Here is a 21,481-nt window from a genome sequence, read left to right as displayed (position 1 = left end):
TGCTAAACAATTTCAGAAAAACCAAAACAACACATTTAATATCTCAATCTTTATTTACTTCAACAATTCTGACAATATAACATCATATTACAATGGCTGGAACCACTGTATCATAACAAAACTCATCTCAATACATGCCATACAGAATCTGAAATAAATAGGACTTTAATGCCAAATGTCTATGTACAGGTAAGCAAATTTTCACCATCTATAAACCCTACTGTACAAACTTGCTGTGGAAGTTACTTCAGTAACAGGCTCTCCTGGTGTCTAAAGTGAGATCTCATAAATACAAATAACAACTAACCTTTAAATTATACTTCAGGCTACTGAGGATTTAAAAATGTGATCTGTGAGAAGCAAAATGGATACAAAGTCAATAACATAAGCTGCCAAGACAAATGTTTATGCCAAATTAATACTAATGAAAAACAAGAGTGTCAGTCCTGCATTGCACAAATGCTGAAATGATGCATTTAATTCAAATAGGTTTAGTAAAACAAACAGTGAAAAAGATTTTTCAACATCTTGTTTGGCTTTGAGAATCCATTACAGGGGGTGGGAGATTTAGGGCCAAATTCACACCCAAAAAGATATCACATCACAATGAAGTCAAACATAAAAAAGGCAAAACTGTTTTCTTAAAATTCTAAGTGAACTTCTACAGAGAAATCTGCTCAAATGCTAGGAAAAAAAAGACCTCCGAGGGGGCAGTTAGTTTAAGAGCAGCAAGTGTTGAGGAAAAACAGCAACGACTGTGTTACATGGCTTTGGACAATCAACATTCACTTCGGTCCGTCTCTTCAGCACGGGGTCCATCCGTACTTCTGCAACCATGTGCACACATGCAAAAAAGTAACAAACAGGAAAAATGCATTTCAAAGCATATGAAATAAATTAGCTCAAATGAGCAGATCCCTTTTTAAATATTACACATTCGAAAATATAAATTAGTTTAGTTGTGCAATTCAAGAGAATATACATAAAGAAAAAAAAAAAATCAAAAGGAAGCTGTGGTCTGTTGAGGGCCCTCAAGTTTTTTTGAGAAGTTGAGTTAGTGCTGCAGCATGGAGGTTGACATCTAGAGACCATAACAAGCACTGTAGGGCTCTACTTTAGGCACATGCAAGTTTGTTGTAGTAACATATGCAGAAATGGCTGAGCACCTACACCTGGATGCACTTAGAGCTGCAACCTGGAGGCACGCTCATTATTTAGTTTTATATTTCGTGCACCTGTCAAACTCAAACATGCACGCTCGCACCCGGTGAACAATCTTTAACTTAGTCTCTCTCTCTCACACACACACACACCAGCCCATGTGTTCTGTCTGTAGGCAGCTTCTAATGGATGGACAGGCGATTAAGCAGAGGTTTGAATGGGTTCCTCACACACTTAGAGGCAGCATGCCCGGTGGAGGCATGGCTCTAGACGGTGCCATGGAGCTTGGGTCCAGTCCATTAACAGTCCTGCAGTTGAGGTAAGGATATGAACTGCGTTAGCAGATACAGATTAAAATATAGTGCAGAACCAGGTCTTCAAGAGGGTCTTACGTTGTTTCAAAGTAGGTTGTGTGTAGGGGGTGCGAGAACTTTGTAGCGTTGCTGTTGATGAGCACGCCCATGTCTGCGGAGTATTTTTTCCTTGCTGCCTGGTCTTTGGCAAAGTTCCTACAAGCTGCAAGTTTGGATTCCAAAGCCTAATGACAAAACAGAAAAAAGTAGTATTTAGCCTGAAAAGACAGTTTTAGGACTTAATCACAATTTCAAAACCTTGGGGGAAATTCACCAAGCAGTGGAATGTTTTTACTTTTGATTTTGTTTTATCGCAGCTGCTGTTCTCCTGCCACTTTATTTCTTCACAGGCTGCACAAACCAAACTGCGCCAAATACATGCACATGCAAATACGGCCATCAAGACCAGCATGTTGGAGCAATTTCACCTATTTTTGCATCAGCACAACACAACAGCTACAGAAGTAATCAAAGAGATGCAGCAAAATGCTTTAATTTATTAATAAGCAAAAATCCAGTCCATCTGACTGAAGAAATCACAGCGATAAGTTTCTAAATCAATGAGTGATGATGCAGGTTGTAAAAAACATGTAGAATGATATATCATTTTAACTGATTAAATGCATTGGTTGAAGTTAAAAATGTATCCAACTATAATATTACATACAATATATTGTACTAATTGTCACAATACAAGCGGGTCTTTGTAATAGAGTTAATTTCCCCAAGCTCTGTTTACCAGCCTAGACTTAGTTACTTTTTATGGACATATCATTTGTGAAAAACTTTCAACTCAATGGAAGAGAGGATGAATTCTTCCCTTTGGGACATGCTTGACTACTCATTACCCCCAGGTTCTAGCTGAGATATAATTATTTATTTTTTTTACACATTCTCTTATTGAGAATATAAAATAATTTACCCTGGCTGTAATTTACATTTATAAAAGTTGACTTTCTCCTAAATGCATGCATAATGCCTCATTATGTCTTAATGTGGGCAGAGAAAGACACCATTTGCTTTTTAATGCTATTTTGGGAGCAAGTCTTCCTCTGGAGAAGGCCAATCAATTACAGCTTTGCCTACTTTAGCTCCAGCAAATACTTTTAGACATTTACCCATATATCTTTTTCTCTACACTCTCACACAGCAAAACAAAAGGAATAATTTAAACTATTTAATAATAGGTAAAAATTTATAATGAAATGAATAACACATACCCCAACTTTTCTCAGAAGGTCTCCAACTATATTAAGCGCCGAGATCCTGGCTGAAGGGGTGAGGGCGGAGCCACCGCAGCCATTGGTCAATCCTATAGCAAAAAGCTAAAATTAATGTATATTTGATTTTTTCTTTAAATATACTGGTGAAAAAAATAAAAGGAACACTTTAAAAACACCACAACATTTCAGATAGAAAAAACAAACAAACTGGATGTCCATACTGATATGGAACGGGTAATGTGTTAGGAACGAAAGGATGCCACATCATTTAATGAAAACCAACAGAAGGATTAATCCGAAGTCATCAAGAAATGTAAACTGAAAAACTGAGGCGGCAGGCTAGTCCAATTAGCTGAAATGTCATTGCAGCAACTCCAACATTCCCCCACATGCTTGTATTCACGCCTGATAACGTTGGAGCATGCTCCTTATGAGATGATGGATGTTGTCCTGGGGTTTCTCGTCCCAGATCCTGACCAGGGCATCAGTGAGCTCCTGGACAGTCTAAGGGGCAACCTGGTGGTGTTGGATGGACTTAAACATGATGTCCCAGAGACTTTACATAGGAAACAGGTCAGGGGAGCATGGAGGTCAGTCAATGTTATCAATTCCTTCATCCTCCAGGAACTGTCTGCATACTCTTGACACGAGGCTAAGCATTAGAATGCACCAGGACCCACTGCACCAGCAGGTCTAACAATGGGTCTAAGGATTTCATCCCGATAGCTAATGGCAGTCAGGGTGCCATCGTGTATCCTGTACAGATCTGTGCATCCCTCCATGAATATGCCTCCCCAGACCAACACCAACCTGCCACCAAACCAATCATGTTGCAGGCAGTATGAGGTTTACTACAGCTTCTCCAGACCCTTGCAAGTCTGTCACATGAGCTCAGAGCTAATCTGCTCTTCTCTGTGAAAAGAACAAGGTGCCAGTGCAGAATCTGCCGATTCCAGTGTTTTCTGGCAGATGCCAGTCGAGCTCTATGGTCCCGGGCAGCAAGCGCAGGTCCTACTAGAGGACGCCGGGCCCTCAGGCCACCCTCATGAACTCATTTTCTAATAGTTTGGTCAGAGACATTTACACCAGTGACCCGCTGGAGGTCACTTTGTCAGGCTCTGGTAGAACTCATCCAGGTTCTCCTTAAACAAAGGAGCCGATCCTGCTGATGGATTAAGGACCTCAGACGACCCTAACCACCTCTTCTAGAGTAGCCACCTATCTGACACAGCAAACCTTCGGTCAATGGCTCATATTGAAGTGCCATCCTGGTGGAGTTGGACTGCCTGTGCAATCTCTGTAGGGTGCAGGTATCCCCTCATGCTACCAGTAGTGACAATGACCCTGGTCAAATGCAAGACTACCGAAAAGTTGTCAAAAAAAAAACTGGGAAAAATGTCTGTTGCCTCCACTTGCAAAGCCATTCGTGTTTTTGGGGTTGTCTCATTGTTGCCCTTATTGTGCTCCCGTATTTTCATTAACACCAAAACAGCTGACACAGATTAACAACCTGCTCTACTACTCAACTTACCAGATCAATATTCCAGAAGTTTAACTGACTTCACATTATACTCTGATTAAAAAGTATACCTTTTTTTGAGCAGTGTATATACAGAAATAAACATAGGATTGACCTTTACCCTTTTGGCTAATGAAAGCGTGCTCTATGCTCTTTCCTACAGGTGTCGCAGGAAGGGATAAAGAGGCCTGTACAGCAGGATCAGTCTTGTCGATGTCTGACGTTGGCGAGCTCGGTGCGGACATTCTGTCAGCAGTCCGCTCTCGTACTGCCAGTTCCTGTCTCAGGTCTGCCGAACATAAGAGTCCGACTCATCAAATACTCCTCCAAAATGCCACAAACAGTGCTTACCAAATGTAAAAAAAAAAAAAAGTTTGTTCCTTACCTCTGGCTTCATCTTTCAGCCGCTGCACAGACACAAGGAGGGACTCCTTCTCGTCTAGCTCATTCTCAAGGAAAGCATTTCTCTCGATGGCCTGGTTCAAACGGCTCTCAAAGTCTTCTAGTGAAATTATTGTTGCCCTAAAAATCAAAAATACCATTCCACTGAATAAAATTCGTTAAGTAGTCTTAAGGTCTTAGTACAATACACCAACAAAATTAAATCAAATCTGAATTCTCAATCTGACCTTTTGGCTCTTTCCAGGTCGTCATTGGCTTGTTCAAGTTCTCTCACATATTTGTGTAGCTGCTCCTTGATGCTGCGTGTCTGGCTCAGGTCATCCTCCAGCATGGAAATTTGCTTGTAACTCTGAGCATACTGCTGCTCTAGCTTTTCCTGATAATAATTGATCAAATAAAGAGGAGAAAACACCCTGGGAGTGAGCCAGTGTAGAGAATCACATGATGTTTGAAAATACTATTTTATGCATTTGGTGACAAACAACAGCAGAGGAAATCAGGAGAGTCACAAGATAGCCAAGATGTCCTATGGTATTATTTCATTGTCAAAAGGCCTCTTTGTTCCCAGGGAAACTTCCTGAGTTTCTAGGTTACAGCGTAATTAGAGGCATTGCTGCATACCTTTACTGTGGCCCCTGATGTAGAAAGACAGGAAAACATCATTCATACCTTCTCTGGCTCATTAACAGTGCCCGTTTTAAGAGTAGGGTGTGGCACATGGGCTCACATGTTTGGCCATGTGACCACCACAGTGGTGAATTTCTTATTGTGTGCACATTAATACAGCTAACAATGTCAAAGATCAGTTCTTAGTGTTTAGACCCGCTCTGATTTTGACTTGTCCTTTATCCTGACATCCAATTAAGCACTGCCATAGGATTACTTAACATGCTTTATAAACTCTCTCCTAGAAGAGAGTTCAGATGACCTAAGTAGGCACAAGTAAATGCTTTAGTGTCCTAACCACAGATGCACCGATGACCGATTTTTCTAAAGGCCTGACCTGCTGATACCAATTTTAGCAGATTTAGATTCCATTTTAAATACTTTAATTAAAAACAAAACCCTTTTTTTTCTCAAAAACTGCTTTGAGTAACCGAGCTGTCCTTTTTGCTCCTTGCTACAAGACCGAAGCATCTGTACAAATAAAACCCCAAATCCATTTAATTGCATTTTAAGACACCGTATAGTCAACTTTTTCTGCAATGTGAGAGGAAAAAAGCCTTAATTTGCATTCACGTGTTGCATTGTTTGATTGCTAAATTATTCATTTATGTTTTTATAACAATACATTAGACTTTCTGCTGTCAACAACCATTCTTTATATCAGGACCAGAGGCAGCATCAGACAGTGTGTTAGAGAGCAGTAGTTGTTACACAGCTCAGCAATCAAAGAAAAAGTTGCCAATATTTTAATGCCACAAAATTATTACAAAGTTTACATTTTAAGTTGTCCTTAGTGTAGCTTTTTAGTAAAATTGGACAGAGCAGAGGTACCACATGATCCTCCAGTGCAGTCTGATCAGAGAAATATGTTGAGCATCCATGTTGACATGTATTATGTAAAAGGACAAAGTTATCCAGCATGAAGGACTCATGGTTGTGTGAGTTGCAGAACTATGTTATGAAAGGGTTTTTTGTGTATTCCTTGTAGAAATAGTCAGCCTTTACCTTAGCTGTGATATTTCCAAAAGAATACCAACATTTCCTAATCCAACAGGTTTGATGAAAGATGGAATTGGACTGTTCAAAATGATTCACTCCCAGTATAAAATTAGGAGTCGGAATGAACACTGACATGCCACCATGTTTAAGCACCTCAGTAACACAAAAAAATACCCAATTCATTGTTCTTCCTCCAGTAACAACTTCTATGCTGAAAAGTGTTAGCTTAGCTATTGTGTGTTCTCTAATCAGAAAAAAGGGCGGACTTTAAGTTTTAAACCGGCTGATGACTGAACACCTGGTCGAGCGTAAAATCGCCCATCAGCAGATTTCTCAGCACATCTCTAGTCAGCAGTTTACCTTGTAGTTTGACACCTCGTTCTTCAGTCTCTCGTTTTCAGCTTGTAAATCTCGAAGCCGGTGTTCAGCCTGACTGAGCTGAGCCTCCAGTTCAGCTTCCAGTTCCCGGCTCCCCTCCTGGAACTCTTGCAGCTCTTCTTGAGCATCTTGGCAACTGAATGATACAAACAACAACAGTCATTGTCTCACATCTGTAGTAATGATCAACAGTAGGACCATTCAGCTTTGCAGAGCAGTAGGATTAGTTCTAGAAAACTGTCAGGCTATTGTTCTGCAGGAGAAGCCAAGCTCAGACATGTTCCTGGAGCTTTGTCCCCAAAATTGGCAGAAATAAACCTGAAATAAATACTGAAAAATGTTTAACTTTCACTCTTGGTTTAACCACCACTAACAACCCAGCATTGTTGAATTAAACAATGTAAATATACCGCTCTGAGGAGCTACCTAAACTGCCTGAGCCAGGATCAGAGATAAAAAAAACATAAAAGCTGACCACTTAAAGAATATATAAAAAAGATAAACCTATAGTAATAAACAAAGTTCGAACAGAACAGTTAATTCTTTTATAAGCTTTTTCCTGATCAGATAACACTTTACTCAACACTAGTCTGAGTTCAGCAGACTTGCACTGAGATAATGGTCTCAGACAGCTGGAATCCATGAATCAGTTGCTCTGCATGGTCGTTCCACACATGCCAACGACAGAGAGGATGTGCAATGGCCACAGTGGAGTCTCTAACCTTCCAGCACCAGGCAGTCAATTTAAACTACCCTCTCAATGTCCAAAAATACAGGAACTGACTGATTTCATATGGGAAGCTAACCATTTCAGAAGGTAACTTATTAACATTGCAAGATGCAGTATTTGTTAGGTCCGTGTTAAAGTCCATCTGGAAAAAAAAAAAAAACCACATGCTTGAAACACGTGCAACAACCCACAGTAAGCCATCTATTTAAAGTTGGTTTTTCCACGGTTTGATGTTTTTCCCTCATGTACCCACTGCAGGAATTTCTCAGAAAACCACCAGGTCTTTAACCCCTTCTGTGCAACTCTAAACCGCCTGAGTGACTCTCAGCTCCAAAGAAGGACCAAGCTGAACTTAAAAAGATTTACGCAACACAGCTGCAGACCCCAGAACGCCCGGTGGCTTCTGTTAAAGAAGTCAAAGCTTTTGTCATTTCCTCATGAATTGGTCAGCAGGTTTGCGGTTTTTTATGTCATAGTTCCCAGCGAGTCATTTGCTCTTTTTGGGTCAAACCCGGTCGCTCAGGTCTGAAACCTCACAGAGAGAAACCCACAAACATTTCTGAACTGAGGGTGGTTTGTGCTCACACAGGGGAACTGCTGCCAGCTACAAAATAAGCACCGTTACGTACAGGTTCTTCTCAAAATATTAACATATTGTGATAAAGTTCATTATTTTCCATAATGTCATGATGAAAATTTAACATTCATATATTTTAGATTCATTGCACACTAACTGAAATATTTCAGGTCTTTTATTGTCTTAATACGGATGATTTTGGCATACAGCTCATGAAAACCCAAAATTCCTATCTCACAAAATTAGCATATCATTAAAAGGGTCTCTAAACGAGCTATGAACCTAATCATCTGAATCAAAGAGTTAACTCTAAACACCTGCAAAAGATTCCTGAGGCCTTTAAAACTCCCAGCCTGGTTCATCACTCAAAACCCCAATCATGGGTAAGACTGCCGACCTGACTGCTGTCCAGAAGGCTACTATTGACACCCTCAAGCAAGAGGGTAAGACACAGAAAGAAATTTCTGTACGAATAGGCTGTTCCCAGAGTGCTGTATCAAGGCACCTCAGTGGGAAGTCTGTGGGAAGGAAAAAGTGTGGCAGAAAACGCTGCACAACGAGAAGAGGTGACCGGACCCTGAGGAAGATTGTGGAGAAGGGCCGATTCCAGACCTTGGGGGACCTGCGGAAGCAGTGGACTGAGTCTGGAGTAGAAACATCCAGAGCCACCGTGCACAGGCGTGTGCAGGAAATGGGCTACAGGTGCCGCATTCCCCAGGTCAAGCCACTTTTGAACCAGAAACAGCGGCAGAAGCACCTGACCTGGGCTACAGAGAAGCAGCACTGGACTGTTGCTCAGTGGTCCAAAGTACTTTTTTCGGATGAAAGCAAATTCTGCATGTCATTCGGAAATCAAGGTGCCAGAGTCTGGAGGAAGACTGGGGAGAAGGAAATGCCAAAATGCCAGAAGTCCAGTATCAAGTACCCACAGTCAGTGATGGTCTGGGGTGCCGTGTCAGCTGCTGGTGTTGGTCCACTGTGTTTTATCAAGGGCAGGGTCAATGCAGCTAGCTATCAGGAGATTTTGGAGCACTTCATGCTTCCATCTGCTGAAAAGCTTTATGGAGATGAAGATTTCATTTTTCAGCACGACCTGGCACCTGCTCACAGTGCCAAAACCACTGGTAAATGGTTTACTGACCATGGTATCACTGTGCTCAATTGGCCTGCCAACTCTCCTGACCTGAACCCCATAGAGAATCTGTGGGATATTGTGAAGAGAACGTTGAGAGACTCAAGACCCAACACTCTGGATGAGCTAAAGGCCGCTATCGAAGCATCCTGGGCCTCCATAAGACCTCAGCAGTGCCACAGGCTGATTGCCTCCATGCCACGCCGCATTGAAGCAGTCATTTCTGCAAAAGGATTCCCGACCAAGTATTGAGTGCATAACTGTACATGATTATTTGAAGGTTGATGTTTTTTGTATTAAAAACACTTTTCTTTAATTGGTCGGATGAAATATGCTAATTTTGTGAGATAGGAATTTTGGGTTTTCATGAGCTGTATGCCAAAATCATCCGTATTAAGACAATAAAAGACCTGAAATATTTCAGTTAGTGTGCAATGAATCTAAAATATATGAATGTTACATTTTCATCATGACATTATGGAAAATAATGAACTTTATCACAATATGCTAATATTTTGAGAAGGACCTGTAGCTGCAAGATGAGCTTATTGAGCAAAAACAATATTCTAAATTCACACACACAAAACGCTGAGAACATAGCAAAATGTGCAGATAAAAGTCACAGGAAACCAAAATGTTAAAAATATCAAACACATCTAAAGTAACACGACAAAGTATGAAGTCATATGAGCAAAACCTACCTTTTCTTATATTTCAGGGCTTGTGTTTTCCAATAATCAACCTCCTCATCCTTTGATGAAAATTTAGGAATCATCTCTGTGTCCATCTCAGGGCAGCCTGAGAAGAAAAGAGACATTCTTAATACTTTCACTGGCAAAAATACTTACACTTTAGGACAACCCTTCTAAATATTTAACTTTGTGTGCTTTGGCATGTCGAAACAAGCACGATGCATTCCCTTCTTATCTGAAAGCAGGGCAACCGATGAAATCCAGTTTTTAAATTTGCCACATTTCTACCTAGATGGAACAAAAAGATTTATTTGAGGGCCAATGTGGGAAACAAAGCCACGTCATTCTGGCCCTGGCCAATATATGGTACAACTTAATCCAACTTCATCTTAGTTTTCATTTGAAAATGTGTGTAAGAATATAAACGCCATAAGCCATGTCGTACGCCAAATAAATGAGGACTTTGTTTGTAAAGTTTTATAAAGTTCGATCTGTGATGTTAGTATAACCATTTCCCTGAAAACAATCTAAACTTATAGTAGTTATTGTTAAAAAGACCCAAGCTTTCTATAACAGCCTAGATGTTTGATGTGTTTGCAAGAATAGCGCTATAGACAGTAGCTCCTGTATCTGATTGCATATTAACCTTTTTATTTTCCATAACCCATGCAGATTTTAAAAAATGGGTTTTCAGAAACATTTATGAACTGCTGGGTTTGTCTGCAGATTTTTTTGCACATAATTGCATTAAAGGAAATTAGACAAAGTTAAACCTTGAATAACTGACTGAAAGAGAACTGCATGAACAAGAAAGCTCAGAATTATGAGACTATAGGTTCAGTCTTTTCTGGCTCAGATTTGACCAATGAAGATGTGTGATTTTCTACACTCAGCGGGTGGGCGACTATGAGGAAAGACCGCCTGCTCTTCCGTTTAAACATTCCTGTGAGGTGGCCTCATCAGCGATAAACTGACTACATATATTAGTCTGCAGCTTCAGACATCAAAACATTGGAAAGCTGAAGGGTTTTCACAAAATACATGACATAGCAAGTTGGGTGTATCATAGGACAGAGGGGAGACTTCTCAGCTATCCAGGAAAGTACCAAAAATAGGTACATAAAATCCAAGATGGAATACTGTGACTTTCATTGATCTCTGTAGGTCTCCCAAATACATGTTATAATGAACAGGTGATAACAGATCTGTGTTTTTTTTTAAACACGGACAGTGTACAGGTAACATAATACACCACCAGGAGAGGTCAAGCCCTATAATGTAACAGGTTAAGAATAAAGACTCCAGCCACAGAGTCTGCATCAAGAGGGATGATCATTTCAGCATCATTTTTATGCTATGACGATACCTGGACAAAGAGAGAAGGGTGGAGAAAGTATCCTCTGCCACAGTCCTGTATTTAAATACTTTAAACCTGATGAATGCATATTTAATAGCACTTCAGATGCTGATGAGGTCAGAAGGATTACATCAACTCTTTTTCTACGAGCTATTAATTTATTGGGTCCTCTTGGTTTGATCTGCAGATGATAACACCACTCCCTGAAGGGTGTGCTGGTAGCTCACATCAAAACTTTATGGAAGGGTTATATCTTCTGCTTTCTTTGACATGTTTTGTGAAGGGGGTATCAGGGAAAAAAATTAACAGCATCTGAACCCAATCTAAAAATGAATTACACCGACTGTACATTGTTTAAAGAAAAGTTATGGAGCTGAGCACTGTAGAGGTCGCAAATTTAAACGATATCTGATACCCTGAGTTCAGACCGAAGGAGTCGTGTGTTTAAAGACACCAGAAGGTTCCACAAACAGAGATTTAACCGCAGACTGAGACTAAATTAAGGCTAAAAGCTTCGGAACGTTCACAAAAGAGCAGTAGCCGAGCACCTTCAGCAAACAGGCCAAGCATTCAGTAATTTATGACAGTTAAATCGTTACCTGTTCATATCAACGCGATGTCCGGTCCTCTATCTCAGCAGTACTTCGTCCAGCTGGTGAAACACACAACGACTCTCACTCTTTCTCCGGTCCGGGGCCTCCGAAACTGACTGAGGTAACTGGAATGTGTTTAGGAAATTGCCAACGCGTCTCCCGGAACTAACGTAAATCCTCACACAATACGTACGCGATGACGTAATTTCACGTTGCGTAAGCCCTGGAATGAGAGAAGAGGCACTCCTCAATTTTTTAACGGAGTGTTGGAGTTTTATTAGCAACCAGAAGGTGGTGTAATATTACAAGAGGACCAACCTGACAAAAAGTGATAGACGAAAAAAAACAAAACCGTTTTGTTTTAGAAAACCTATTATTTAAGTAGACTGCAGTTTGTGAAATGTCTTTGAATCATAATGCGCAGTGGAGAGGACATCCATCCATCCATCCGTAGGTGCTGGGGTATTAACCCCTGGCTAGGTCACCAATCTAAAACAGGGCCACCAAAAAACACACAGGACAACCATGCATTCACATTTGAAGTCAGTTAAGAGTAGTTCGTTACCCTAACATGACTGCTTTTGGGACTGTGGGAGGAATCTGGCATACCCAGAAATAGAGGTTGGGACTAGAGTTATTTTGACTTGAAATCGAGTCAGACTTAAGTCACAAATTTAATGACTTTAGAATCTACTTGATAAAATCACAAGAGTAGGACTTGAACTGGACTTTTACACCTGTTCCTGTTTATTATTCCTGTGTTGAGCTGTTCTGCAGAGAGAATAATCAGGGCCTCTATCCAGGACTTATATAGGTCTGGGGTCAGGAAAAGGGCAGTTAAAATCTCTGCAGACCCGACACACCTTGCACACAATCTGTTTAGGCTGTTACCTTAAGGTCAGCGTTATAGAGCGCTGTCTGCTAAAACCAGCCTCCACAGAGACAGTTTCGTCTCCCAGGCTGTTTCTCTGATGAACACTTGACCGTCAGAGTTCCAGAATGGAATGCATACTTGGACTGATCTCACATTATATTCTATTGTAAAGTCAATTGTGTATATACAGGGGTTGGACAATGAAACTGAAACTGAAACACCTGTCATTTTAGTGTGGGAGGTTTCATGGCTAAATTGGACCAGCCTGGTAGCCAGTCTTCATTGATTGCACATTGCACCAGTAAGAGCAGAGTGTGAAGGTTCAATTAGCAGGGTAAGAGCACAGTTTTGCTCAAAATATTGAAATGCACACAACATTATGGGTGACATACCAGAGTTCAAAAGAGGACAAATTATTGGTGCACGTCTTGCTGGCGCATCTGTGACCAAGACAGCAAGTCTTTGTGATGTATCAAGAGCCACGGTATCCGGGGTAATGTCAGCATACCACCAAGAAGGACGAACCACATCCAACAGGATTAACTGTGGACGCAAGAGGAAGCTGTCTGAAAGGGATGTTCGGGTACTAACCCGGATTGTATCCAAAAAACATAAAACCACGGCTGCCCAAATCATGGCAGAATTAAATGTGCACCTCAACTCTCCTGTTTCCACCAGAACTGTCCATTGGGAGCTCCACAGGGTCAATATACACGGCCAAACCTTTGGTCACTCATGCCAATGCCAAATGTCGGTTTCAATGGTGCAAGGAGCACAAATCTTGGGCTGTGGACAATGTGAAACATGTATTGTTCACTGATGAGTCCACCTTTACGGTTTTCCCCACATCCGGGAGAGTTACGGTGTGGAGAAGCCCCAAAGAAGCGTACCACCCAGACTGTTGCATGCCCAGAGTGAAGCATGGGGGTGGATCAGTGATGGTTTGGGCTGCTATATCATGGCATTCCCTTGGCCCAATACTTGTGCTAGATGGACTGCCAAGGACTACCGAACCATTCTTGAGGACCATGTGCATCCAATGGTTCAAACATTGTATCCTGAAGGTGGTGCCGTGTATCAGGATGACAATGCACCAATACACACAGCAAGACTGGTGAAAGATTGGTTTGATGAACATGAAAGTGAAGTTGAACATCTCCCATGGCCTGCACAGTCACCAGATCTAAATATTATTGAGCCACTTTGGGGTGTTTTGGAGGAGCGAGTCAGGAAACGTTTTCCTCCACCAGTATCACGTAGTGACCTGGCCACTATCCTGCAAGAAGAATGGCTTAAAATCCCTCTGACCACTGTGCAGGACTTGTATATGTCATTCCCAAGACGAATTGACGCTGTATTGGCCGCAAAAGGAGGCCCTACACCATACTAATAAATTATTGTGGTCTAAAACCAGGTATTTCAGTTTCATTGTCCAACCCCTGTATGTACATTTTGAAAGATATTCTTTATTGCCACTGTTATATATATATTTAAAAAAAATCCTCTCAGAGAGCAAAGTGTACCCCAGTTAAAATGCTTGTTTGTCTGTACAAATCTGGCAGTAAAGCTGATTCTAATTCCAAACTACATGATATCTTACACCAAACATAAAGTGTGTTACAATGGAACTGTGCCTGGCAATTCAACCTCCAAAGTAACAGTAAGGAAACAATTTCTTGAACATCCAAGTTTTAAGATTAGTTATGGTTGATCCAGGTAAACAAAGTTTCTGGACATCTGGACATCATAATTAATCAGAAGTTGGACTTATAGCTGTAAAGAGATGAGGTCCTGCATAGACAATAGGGAAAGAAAATAATAACTGTAACATATAATAATGCGATAAAACAAACAAACAAAAAAAACATAAATTGTGTCTCCACTACAAGAGACAAATGATAAAAAAATAACAAACATTCTGTAATTTGTTTTATAACTATCATAACACTTTGTTTTATGCATAAAAGAAAATAAATCAACAAAAGATATATCCAAACGAGGAGAAAGTTAGGACACCGTACCTCCTAACATCTAGTCTTACCCCTTTGGTTGAAACAACTTCACTTCTTGCAGCCATCTACCAATATGACACTAACCTGAGGATAGTTTGCCCCACTCTTCACTTTTAGCTGTGAGATGGCTGAGGGGTTTCTTGTATGCACAGCCCTTTTGAAGACACAACATATAAAAGGGATTAAGATCTATGATTTTACATGGGCCAAAACTTTTCACTTCATAGTTTTCAGCAACTTGTTGGTATGTCTTAGGTCATTACCATATTTCAGGGTCCAATTCCGCCCACTGTACTTCCCAAATATGGAGTACAGAGATCATGTTGTGGATTACTTTTGCTGCAATAGGAACTAGTTCACTTCACAAAATAGACCACATCATGTTGTAGTAACAATGCAAGACATCAGCCAGGATGACCAAATGTTCAAGGACCATTATCTTCCCATTTGATTGGTTAAAAAGTGGATTAAAGACAACAGCATCAATATTTTGTAGAAGCCATAAAGGAAGCCCTGATCTCAGTCTAAAAGAGAATTTGTGAGGAGACCTCAATAGCTGTGCTTGAGCAAGGTGACCTACAATCCTGACTCAGTAACAACAGTTCTGTCAAGAGGAATGGATGAAAGACTCCAGCAAACTATGGTGAAATGCCTGTGGGAGAATGCCCAAAACAGTTTGAACAAAGTCATACAGTTCAAAGGGCAACACTACGAAATTTAAAGAAATATTTAAAGTAAACTCTAAAACATGATCTTTCTCATTATCCACACTTTTAGCCATAATGATAGAAATAACTCTTATAATGCCACATCACCTAAAACAGAATACAATTAGTATGATTTAGACAGTGAAAAAAGGATATTTGTCCTTTTTATGCTGTGTAGGTTAAATATCTGTTTTATTAGGTAAGATACCTTGTTAGTAATTTATTAGACCCCCCTTTTTCTCTCAGAACTGATTTAATTCTTAATGGCATAAATAAAACATGGTATCTGAAACATCCCTTGGAGATTTCTTACCATATTTGCATTATTTCAATAAGTGGTTGCTGCACATTTCTGTGCAAAATCAGTTCCTGTTCCACCAAATCCCAAAGGTTCTCTCTTGGACTGAGCCCTGGTGAGCGTGGAAGCCCTTGTATTATGTACACTCACCAGCCTCTTTATTAGGTACACCTTGCTAGTACCAGGTTGGACCCCCTTTTGCCTTCAGAACTGCCTTAATCCTTCGTGGCATAAATTCAACAAGGTACTGTAAAACATTCCTCAGAGAGTTTAGTCCATATTAACATGATAGCATTACACAGATGATGCAGATATGTCGACTGCACATCCTCCATGATGCGAATCTCCCTTTTGACCACATCCCACTGAGTCACAAGAAAATATCCCCCACACCTTACACCACCACCAGCCTGAACTGTTGATACAAGACAGGATGGATCCATGCTTTCATGTTGTTAATGCCAAATTCTGACCCTACCATCCGATTGTCGCAGCAGAAATTGAGACTCATCAGACCAGGCAACGTTTTTCTTCCATTGAACAATGTTGGTGAGCCTGTGCGAATTGTAGCCTCTGTTTCCTGTTCTTAGCTGACAGGAGTGGCACCCGGTGTGGTTTTCTGCTGCTGTAGCCCATCCGCCTCAAGGTTCAACGTGTTGTGCGAGACGTGTTGTGTTCGACGTGTTATGCCTTGGTTGTAACGAGTGGTTATTTGAGTTACTGTTGCCTTTCTATTAGCTCGAACCTGTCTGGCCATTCTCCTTTGACCTCTGGCATCAACAAGGCATTTGTGCCCACCAAACTGCCGCTCACTGGATATTTTCTCTTTTTCGGACCATTCTCTGTAAACCCTAGAGATGGCAGTGCATGAAAATCCCAGTAGATCAGCAGAAATACTCAGACCAGCCCGTCTGGCACCAACAACCATGCCACGTTCAAAGTCACTTAAATCACCTTTCTTCCCCATTCTGATGGTCGGTTTGAACTGCAACAGATCGTCTTGACCATGTCTACATGCCTAAATGCATTGAGTTGCTGCCATGTGATTGGTTGATTAGAAATATGCGTTAACGAGCAGTTGGACAGGTGTACCTAATAAAGTGACTGGTGAGTGTACGTATGCATTTTTGGGAAATGCCTTTTTTCTTCAACATAGCTGCATGCAGATTTTTTTTAACCACAAGGTGGGGCATGATTGCCAGAAAACTCAATGATACATAGGAAAATGAAAAAGCCAAACATTTGTTTGTCAACTGTCTGTGTCAGGATGCAGAAAGGTCTGAAAATTTCAAAGAAAGTATTTTTTTGCTACACACATGAAAACTCTTATTAAACATGTTAGTGTACAAACACAGTGAACATAGCCAAATATGCACCACAGACAGTCGAGACATGAATTGAGATGAAATAACTTTCCTCCATAGAAGAAATTAAATGAAACAGGTTTTATTTTAAATCTTCCACCTTGTAGTCGTGTGGGTCTGAAAGAACCTTGTAGGGTTGAGGATCATAAAATATGCACCACTTAAGAACTTGAACTGGATCCAATTAGACAAGTTTCTGCTGTCACAGGTGACAGCACCTGTTTTACAAAACTCTCAGGCCTCCACCCAAAGCCAACGGCACAGAGTCAATAAAGAACAATGAACTAGCAACACCTCAGTGTGCCTTTTACCAAGGGTTATTGTTAAACAATCCATTTTCAGTATTCTCTACGTCTCTATGGCAATTTACGAAGACGACAGCCAGGAAGACGCACACGAGTGCCCTGTGTGCTATGAGTGTCTGTCGGGCAGTGAGAGGACTTTAAGCTGCGGACATGTATTTTGTCACGACTGCTTGGTGAAAACGCTGGTCAGCATTAACAGCGATGGAGTCATCGGGGACACAATTGCTTGTCCCATCTGCCGACATCTGACATTCATCAAGAAGCAAAGGGAAGTGCTGGTATCACTGGCGGCGACCAAGGATCCAAATGAAGAGCAGACCCTACAGGTGCCTCTTCCTCCGACGCCGCCGCAGCTCCGGAGCGCACCGCGCGCCACTGGGGACAGTTTTTTGAGCGGAGTTAACCGGATAGTCCACTGCTGCAGGAACATCTTTGGACGAATCCGTCAGGAGAGGTTAATCGGCCACGATCATAATGCGTGTCAGATCTTCATCATAAGTGCCCAGGGGCGACCGATGGCTGAGGATGATACGCTCGATGTTGTGATGACCGTGGTTCACCCTGAGCGCAGGGGAAGACGTAGGGGTTGCAACACGGCGCGATGCTTGCTCTGTTTGTTGTCGGCCTTTACTTTACTGGCACTGGTGGCTGCGACTTTACCATGGATTTTATTGGCATAGCGCAGCTGAGGACGCATTTAGATCGGAGGTCTAAGTGGAAACGATCAAAGGAAAACTTAAAGACAATATTTATAGAAAATGAACGTTGTTATGCATGTGAGTTTGATCAGCATAAAATATTACCATGAACTGTATTTTAAAGTATTCAGTTGGAGTCATGTTTGGCTATGGTTTTATACAGCCATATTCTGTAATTTATCTCCTTGGTTGAAATTACCAATAAAACATAAAAAATAAAAAAAAACGTTTACTGACTCACAAGGTACCAAGCAACAGTCTAAATTAAAATTTTGCCTTGACGACAAGATGGATTAGTCTCGATTTGCAAGCATTTTAAACCCAACCCAACAAACAATCCTTACTTAGTCAGAATGTTGTTAAGGAGGTCTGGTTAGTGTTAAGGTGTGTTTCCAAGCAGCAGTCCACGGGTTTGTGGCCAAGCCTGTAGAGCAATAGCCTCCCACTTTACTGGTATTGCCTGTTGAACATATTTACACCCTGTGCACTTTTTCACAGTTTGCTGTCACAAATTTTAGTGTGTTTTCCTGGGACTTTTTGTAATAGACTGCGATAGACTGGCGATCTGTCCAGGGTGTACCCTGCCTCTCGCCCATGGACTGCTGGAGATAGGCACCAGCTCCCCCGCGACCCACTATGGAATAAGCGGTAGAAAATGACTGAAAATGACTGACAAAGTAGGAAATAATTGTGAACTGAAATGACAATAATTTAGAGATTCACGTTTTTATATATGTATATAAAAAAACACTTAGCATTTTTCTTTCATTCTATTATTCTATTTTGTGTTCACCTATGAATTAAAATTACAATAAAATACATTGAAGTTTGTGGTTGTAGCAAACTATGATCAGAGAGCAGGAAAGCATGACTCCAGTAATGTTGAACCTCAAAAGTTGCTGAAGGAAATTAAAATATGATTAATATAGTTTATGCAGATGAGAGCGTTCCTTGTGTTAAACCAACTGGTAAGAGTCCTTTAACCAGTTGTTCATAAAGACCGTAAAGAGAGACACATTTAAATGATCTGTTAGAAATAATTCATGCACCCATGGCAACCTGAAGAAGATGAGCTGTGCCTGTCTACTGTAAGGAGAGACACTGCTTGAGTGATTAGATTTCGACAGAGTCCTTCAGAAAATACAGTATCAGATCAAGACAAAAGTTAGATTAAAACTAGTCCCAAATGGCTACGTTTGTGCAAAACGTTGTCAGTTCATTGTGCATTTTTTGGTTGAGCTTTAAAGTTAGACTCTTGCTTTGTATGAATAGCCATCAATTTAACAAAGGTGTACACTCCTATTACCCCCCTGTTGTAATCCTTCACCCATCCTGCTTGGCCAGTTTTGCTAGTTACTCACCTCAACAAGTTTCTGCTACATAACCACAGATTGTTTCCATGCATGTTAGAATAATAAAAATCTGACTTGTTACATTTTCTCCAATGAACCTGCTTGTGCACAGTTTGACCCACAAAAGGCATCACACGTCACAAGAAAAGAAAGAGAGAGACAGAGTAGGGGTGATGTCAAAATAAGGTCAAAGAATAAGAAAAGTTCAGTAAAGAAAATACTATTTGGATATAAATGATAACCTAACATACAGGGGAGAATGGGCTGGCTCACAAACTGAAGTGTAGATGTTTGTTGATAAAAAGTAATAAAGCAGCAATGACCAAGTGGGATTATTAAAAATGTAGAGTTTAATATATATTTATTTCCGACATTCTGATAAGGATTGCAGGTAGGCTTCACAGTACACACTGTGTTCCACTCATTATGCTAAGCAGAGGACGAAGGGCTGGGCATGGTGGGCTCAACAAGCGGCAGATTTAGTTTACATATTAGTTGTGAAAGCAGGAGGAGGCTGTACATCCACAGGCAATCTCCGCTCCTCCTCTATATTGCTCAAAATCCCACAAAAGACTGTCCATTGCAATTCTCTTTCTCTCACAATCCCTTAAAACAATGATGATTAACAAAAACAATTGTGGTCTTTTAAAATATATTTGCCAAGTGCATGCATGGCTGTCTTTGTCCTTTTCTGATTTAAACCCACACAAACTGCAAAGAAACCTGGCTTTGCTTTGGAGCAACACATCTAGTGATAAGGTAGAAATATATCTACAGTCATTAAAAAGCTCAATTAAACAACAGAACTGTATGTCATTATATGAAAAAGTTGCTTTAAGAAATATGCACTTGAAAAAAATAATTGTATAGTTAATCTACAGTAGCGACCAAAAATAAGGACTCACATTTTTAGGGAAAGTACAGATGTTTTTTGTTTTTGTTTTCTATGTATCAGCTTAATTATCACACCTATAATGAATTGAATGCATGCTTCGAGGTGGCTGTAAGTTCCAGTTATGATGCCTAAAAGCATTAGAGTAATACTGCCATGTTCTGATAACAAAACATCCCAACAGTCTCAAACTAACTTCATTCGATCCTAACTTTCATTTATCCTGTTGGGTAGTGTGCAATTAAAAATCTGCATGAGTCACATTCAGAGATCGCTCTGCATTTGTGTATGAACATATTGATCCAGCACACAAAATAAAAACCTCTAGCACACATTGATTATTTCTATTGTTCAAAAGTAACAACCAGAGTGAGGGCACTTGCAATTATTGTCATACAATTACCACAACTATCAAGATAATAAACATCACCAAAATCAGAGATAGTTCATTGAGAGCACACACACTGAGGCATAACATAGATCCCATATTAGAAGGAAATAAAAAAAGAAAATTTTTGGATACACTCATAAAAAAAAAAAAAGCTTTTCTATTAACTGAATGGCTTTTTTTTTTTAAAGCAGATTTGGAAAAGGCAAATTTGAGCGCTTATTTTGGACTGAGGTGGACCAGTAAATTGTGTACATGTATACAGAAATAATTGATAGCATTACTGCTCTATGATGATTCATATTAAATAGAAAAGTGATTCTGATGCATCTGGCATCTGCTAAAATTTAAATTTCGACAGTGCCTTGCCGTAGCATTTGTACCCTTTCAACCTTTTCATATTTGTCTTGTTACAACCTCAAGTTTCAGATAATCTGTTGGGATTACATAAAGAATTGCATAATAGTGAAAAATTATAGTCTTCAAACATTTTTGCTAATAAAAATATGAAAAGTATGCAGCTTATTTGTATTCACCCCATTTTACTGTGATGCACCTAAATAAAAGTCAATGCACCATTCAGCCTTCAAAAGTCACTTAATTAGCAAACAGAGTTCCCCTCTGAGCAATGCAATCTCAGTCAAAATATAGCTGTTCTGTGAAGGCCTCAAGAGGTTTGTTACAGAACATTAGCGACCAAACAACACCCTGAATATCGAGGAACATAGAAGACAGGTCAGAGATAATTTTGTTTGGGAAGCGTTGAACACAGTTCAATATATTATTCGAAAAAGGAAAGATATGAGTGC

At 40.3% G+C, this 21,481-nt stretch overlaps 2 protein-coding genes across 2 annotated transcripts; one reads left to right on the top strand and one right to left on the bottom strand.

Moving 5' to 3' along the window:
• Positions 1-34: 34 nt before the first annotated feature.
• On the bottom strand, positions 35-11,961 carry LOC124864856 (nuclear distribution protein nudE-like 1-B). Its single transcript, XM_047359798.1, has 9 exons — positions 11,789-11,961; positions 9,842-9,938; positions 6,684-6,837; positions 4,886-5,034; positions 4,642-4,778; positions 4,378-4,545; positions 2,735-2,826; positions 1,554-1,699; positions 35-1,469 (listed from the first exon to the last, which is right to left on the bottom strand). Exons 2-9 carry the CDS (start codon positions 9,925-9,927, stop codon positions 1,388-1,390), a joined length of 1,014 nt encoding a protein of 337 aa, XP_047215754.1. The 5' UTR covers positions 9,928-9,938; positions 11,789-11,961; the 3' UTR covers positions 35-1,387.
• A 4,903-nt stretch (positions 11,962-16,864) lies between these two features.
• LOC124864738 (RING finger protein 222-like) lies at positions 16,865-18,327 on the top strand. Its single transcript, XM_047359629.1, has one exon. It carries the CDS (start codon positions 17,396-17,398, stop codon positions 18,020-18,022), a length of 627 nt encoding a protein of 208 aa, XP_047215585.1. The 5' UTR covers positions 16,865-17,395; the 3' UTR covers positions 18,023-18,327.
• The last annotated feature ends 3,154 nt before the right edge of the window (positions 18,328-21,481 follow it).

The sequence above is a fragment of the Girardinichthys multiradiatus genome, chromosome Y (genome assembly GCF_021462225.1).
Source record: "Girardinichthys multiradiatus isolate DD_20200921_A chromosome Y, DD_fGirMul_XY1, whole genome shotgun sequence".
Lineage (NCBI taxonomy): Eukaryota > Metazoa > Chordata > Actinopteri > Cyprinodontiformes > Goodeidae > Girardinichthys > Girardinichthys multiradiatus.
This window is presented reverse-complemented; position numbering and strand designations above follow the sequence as displayed.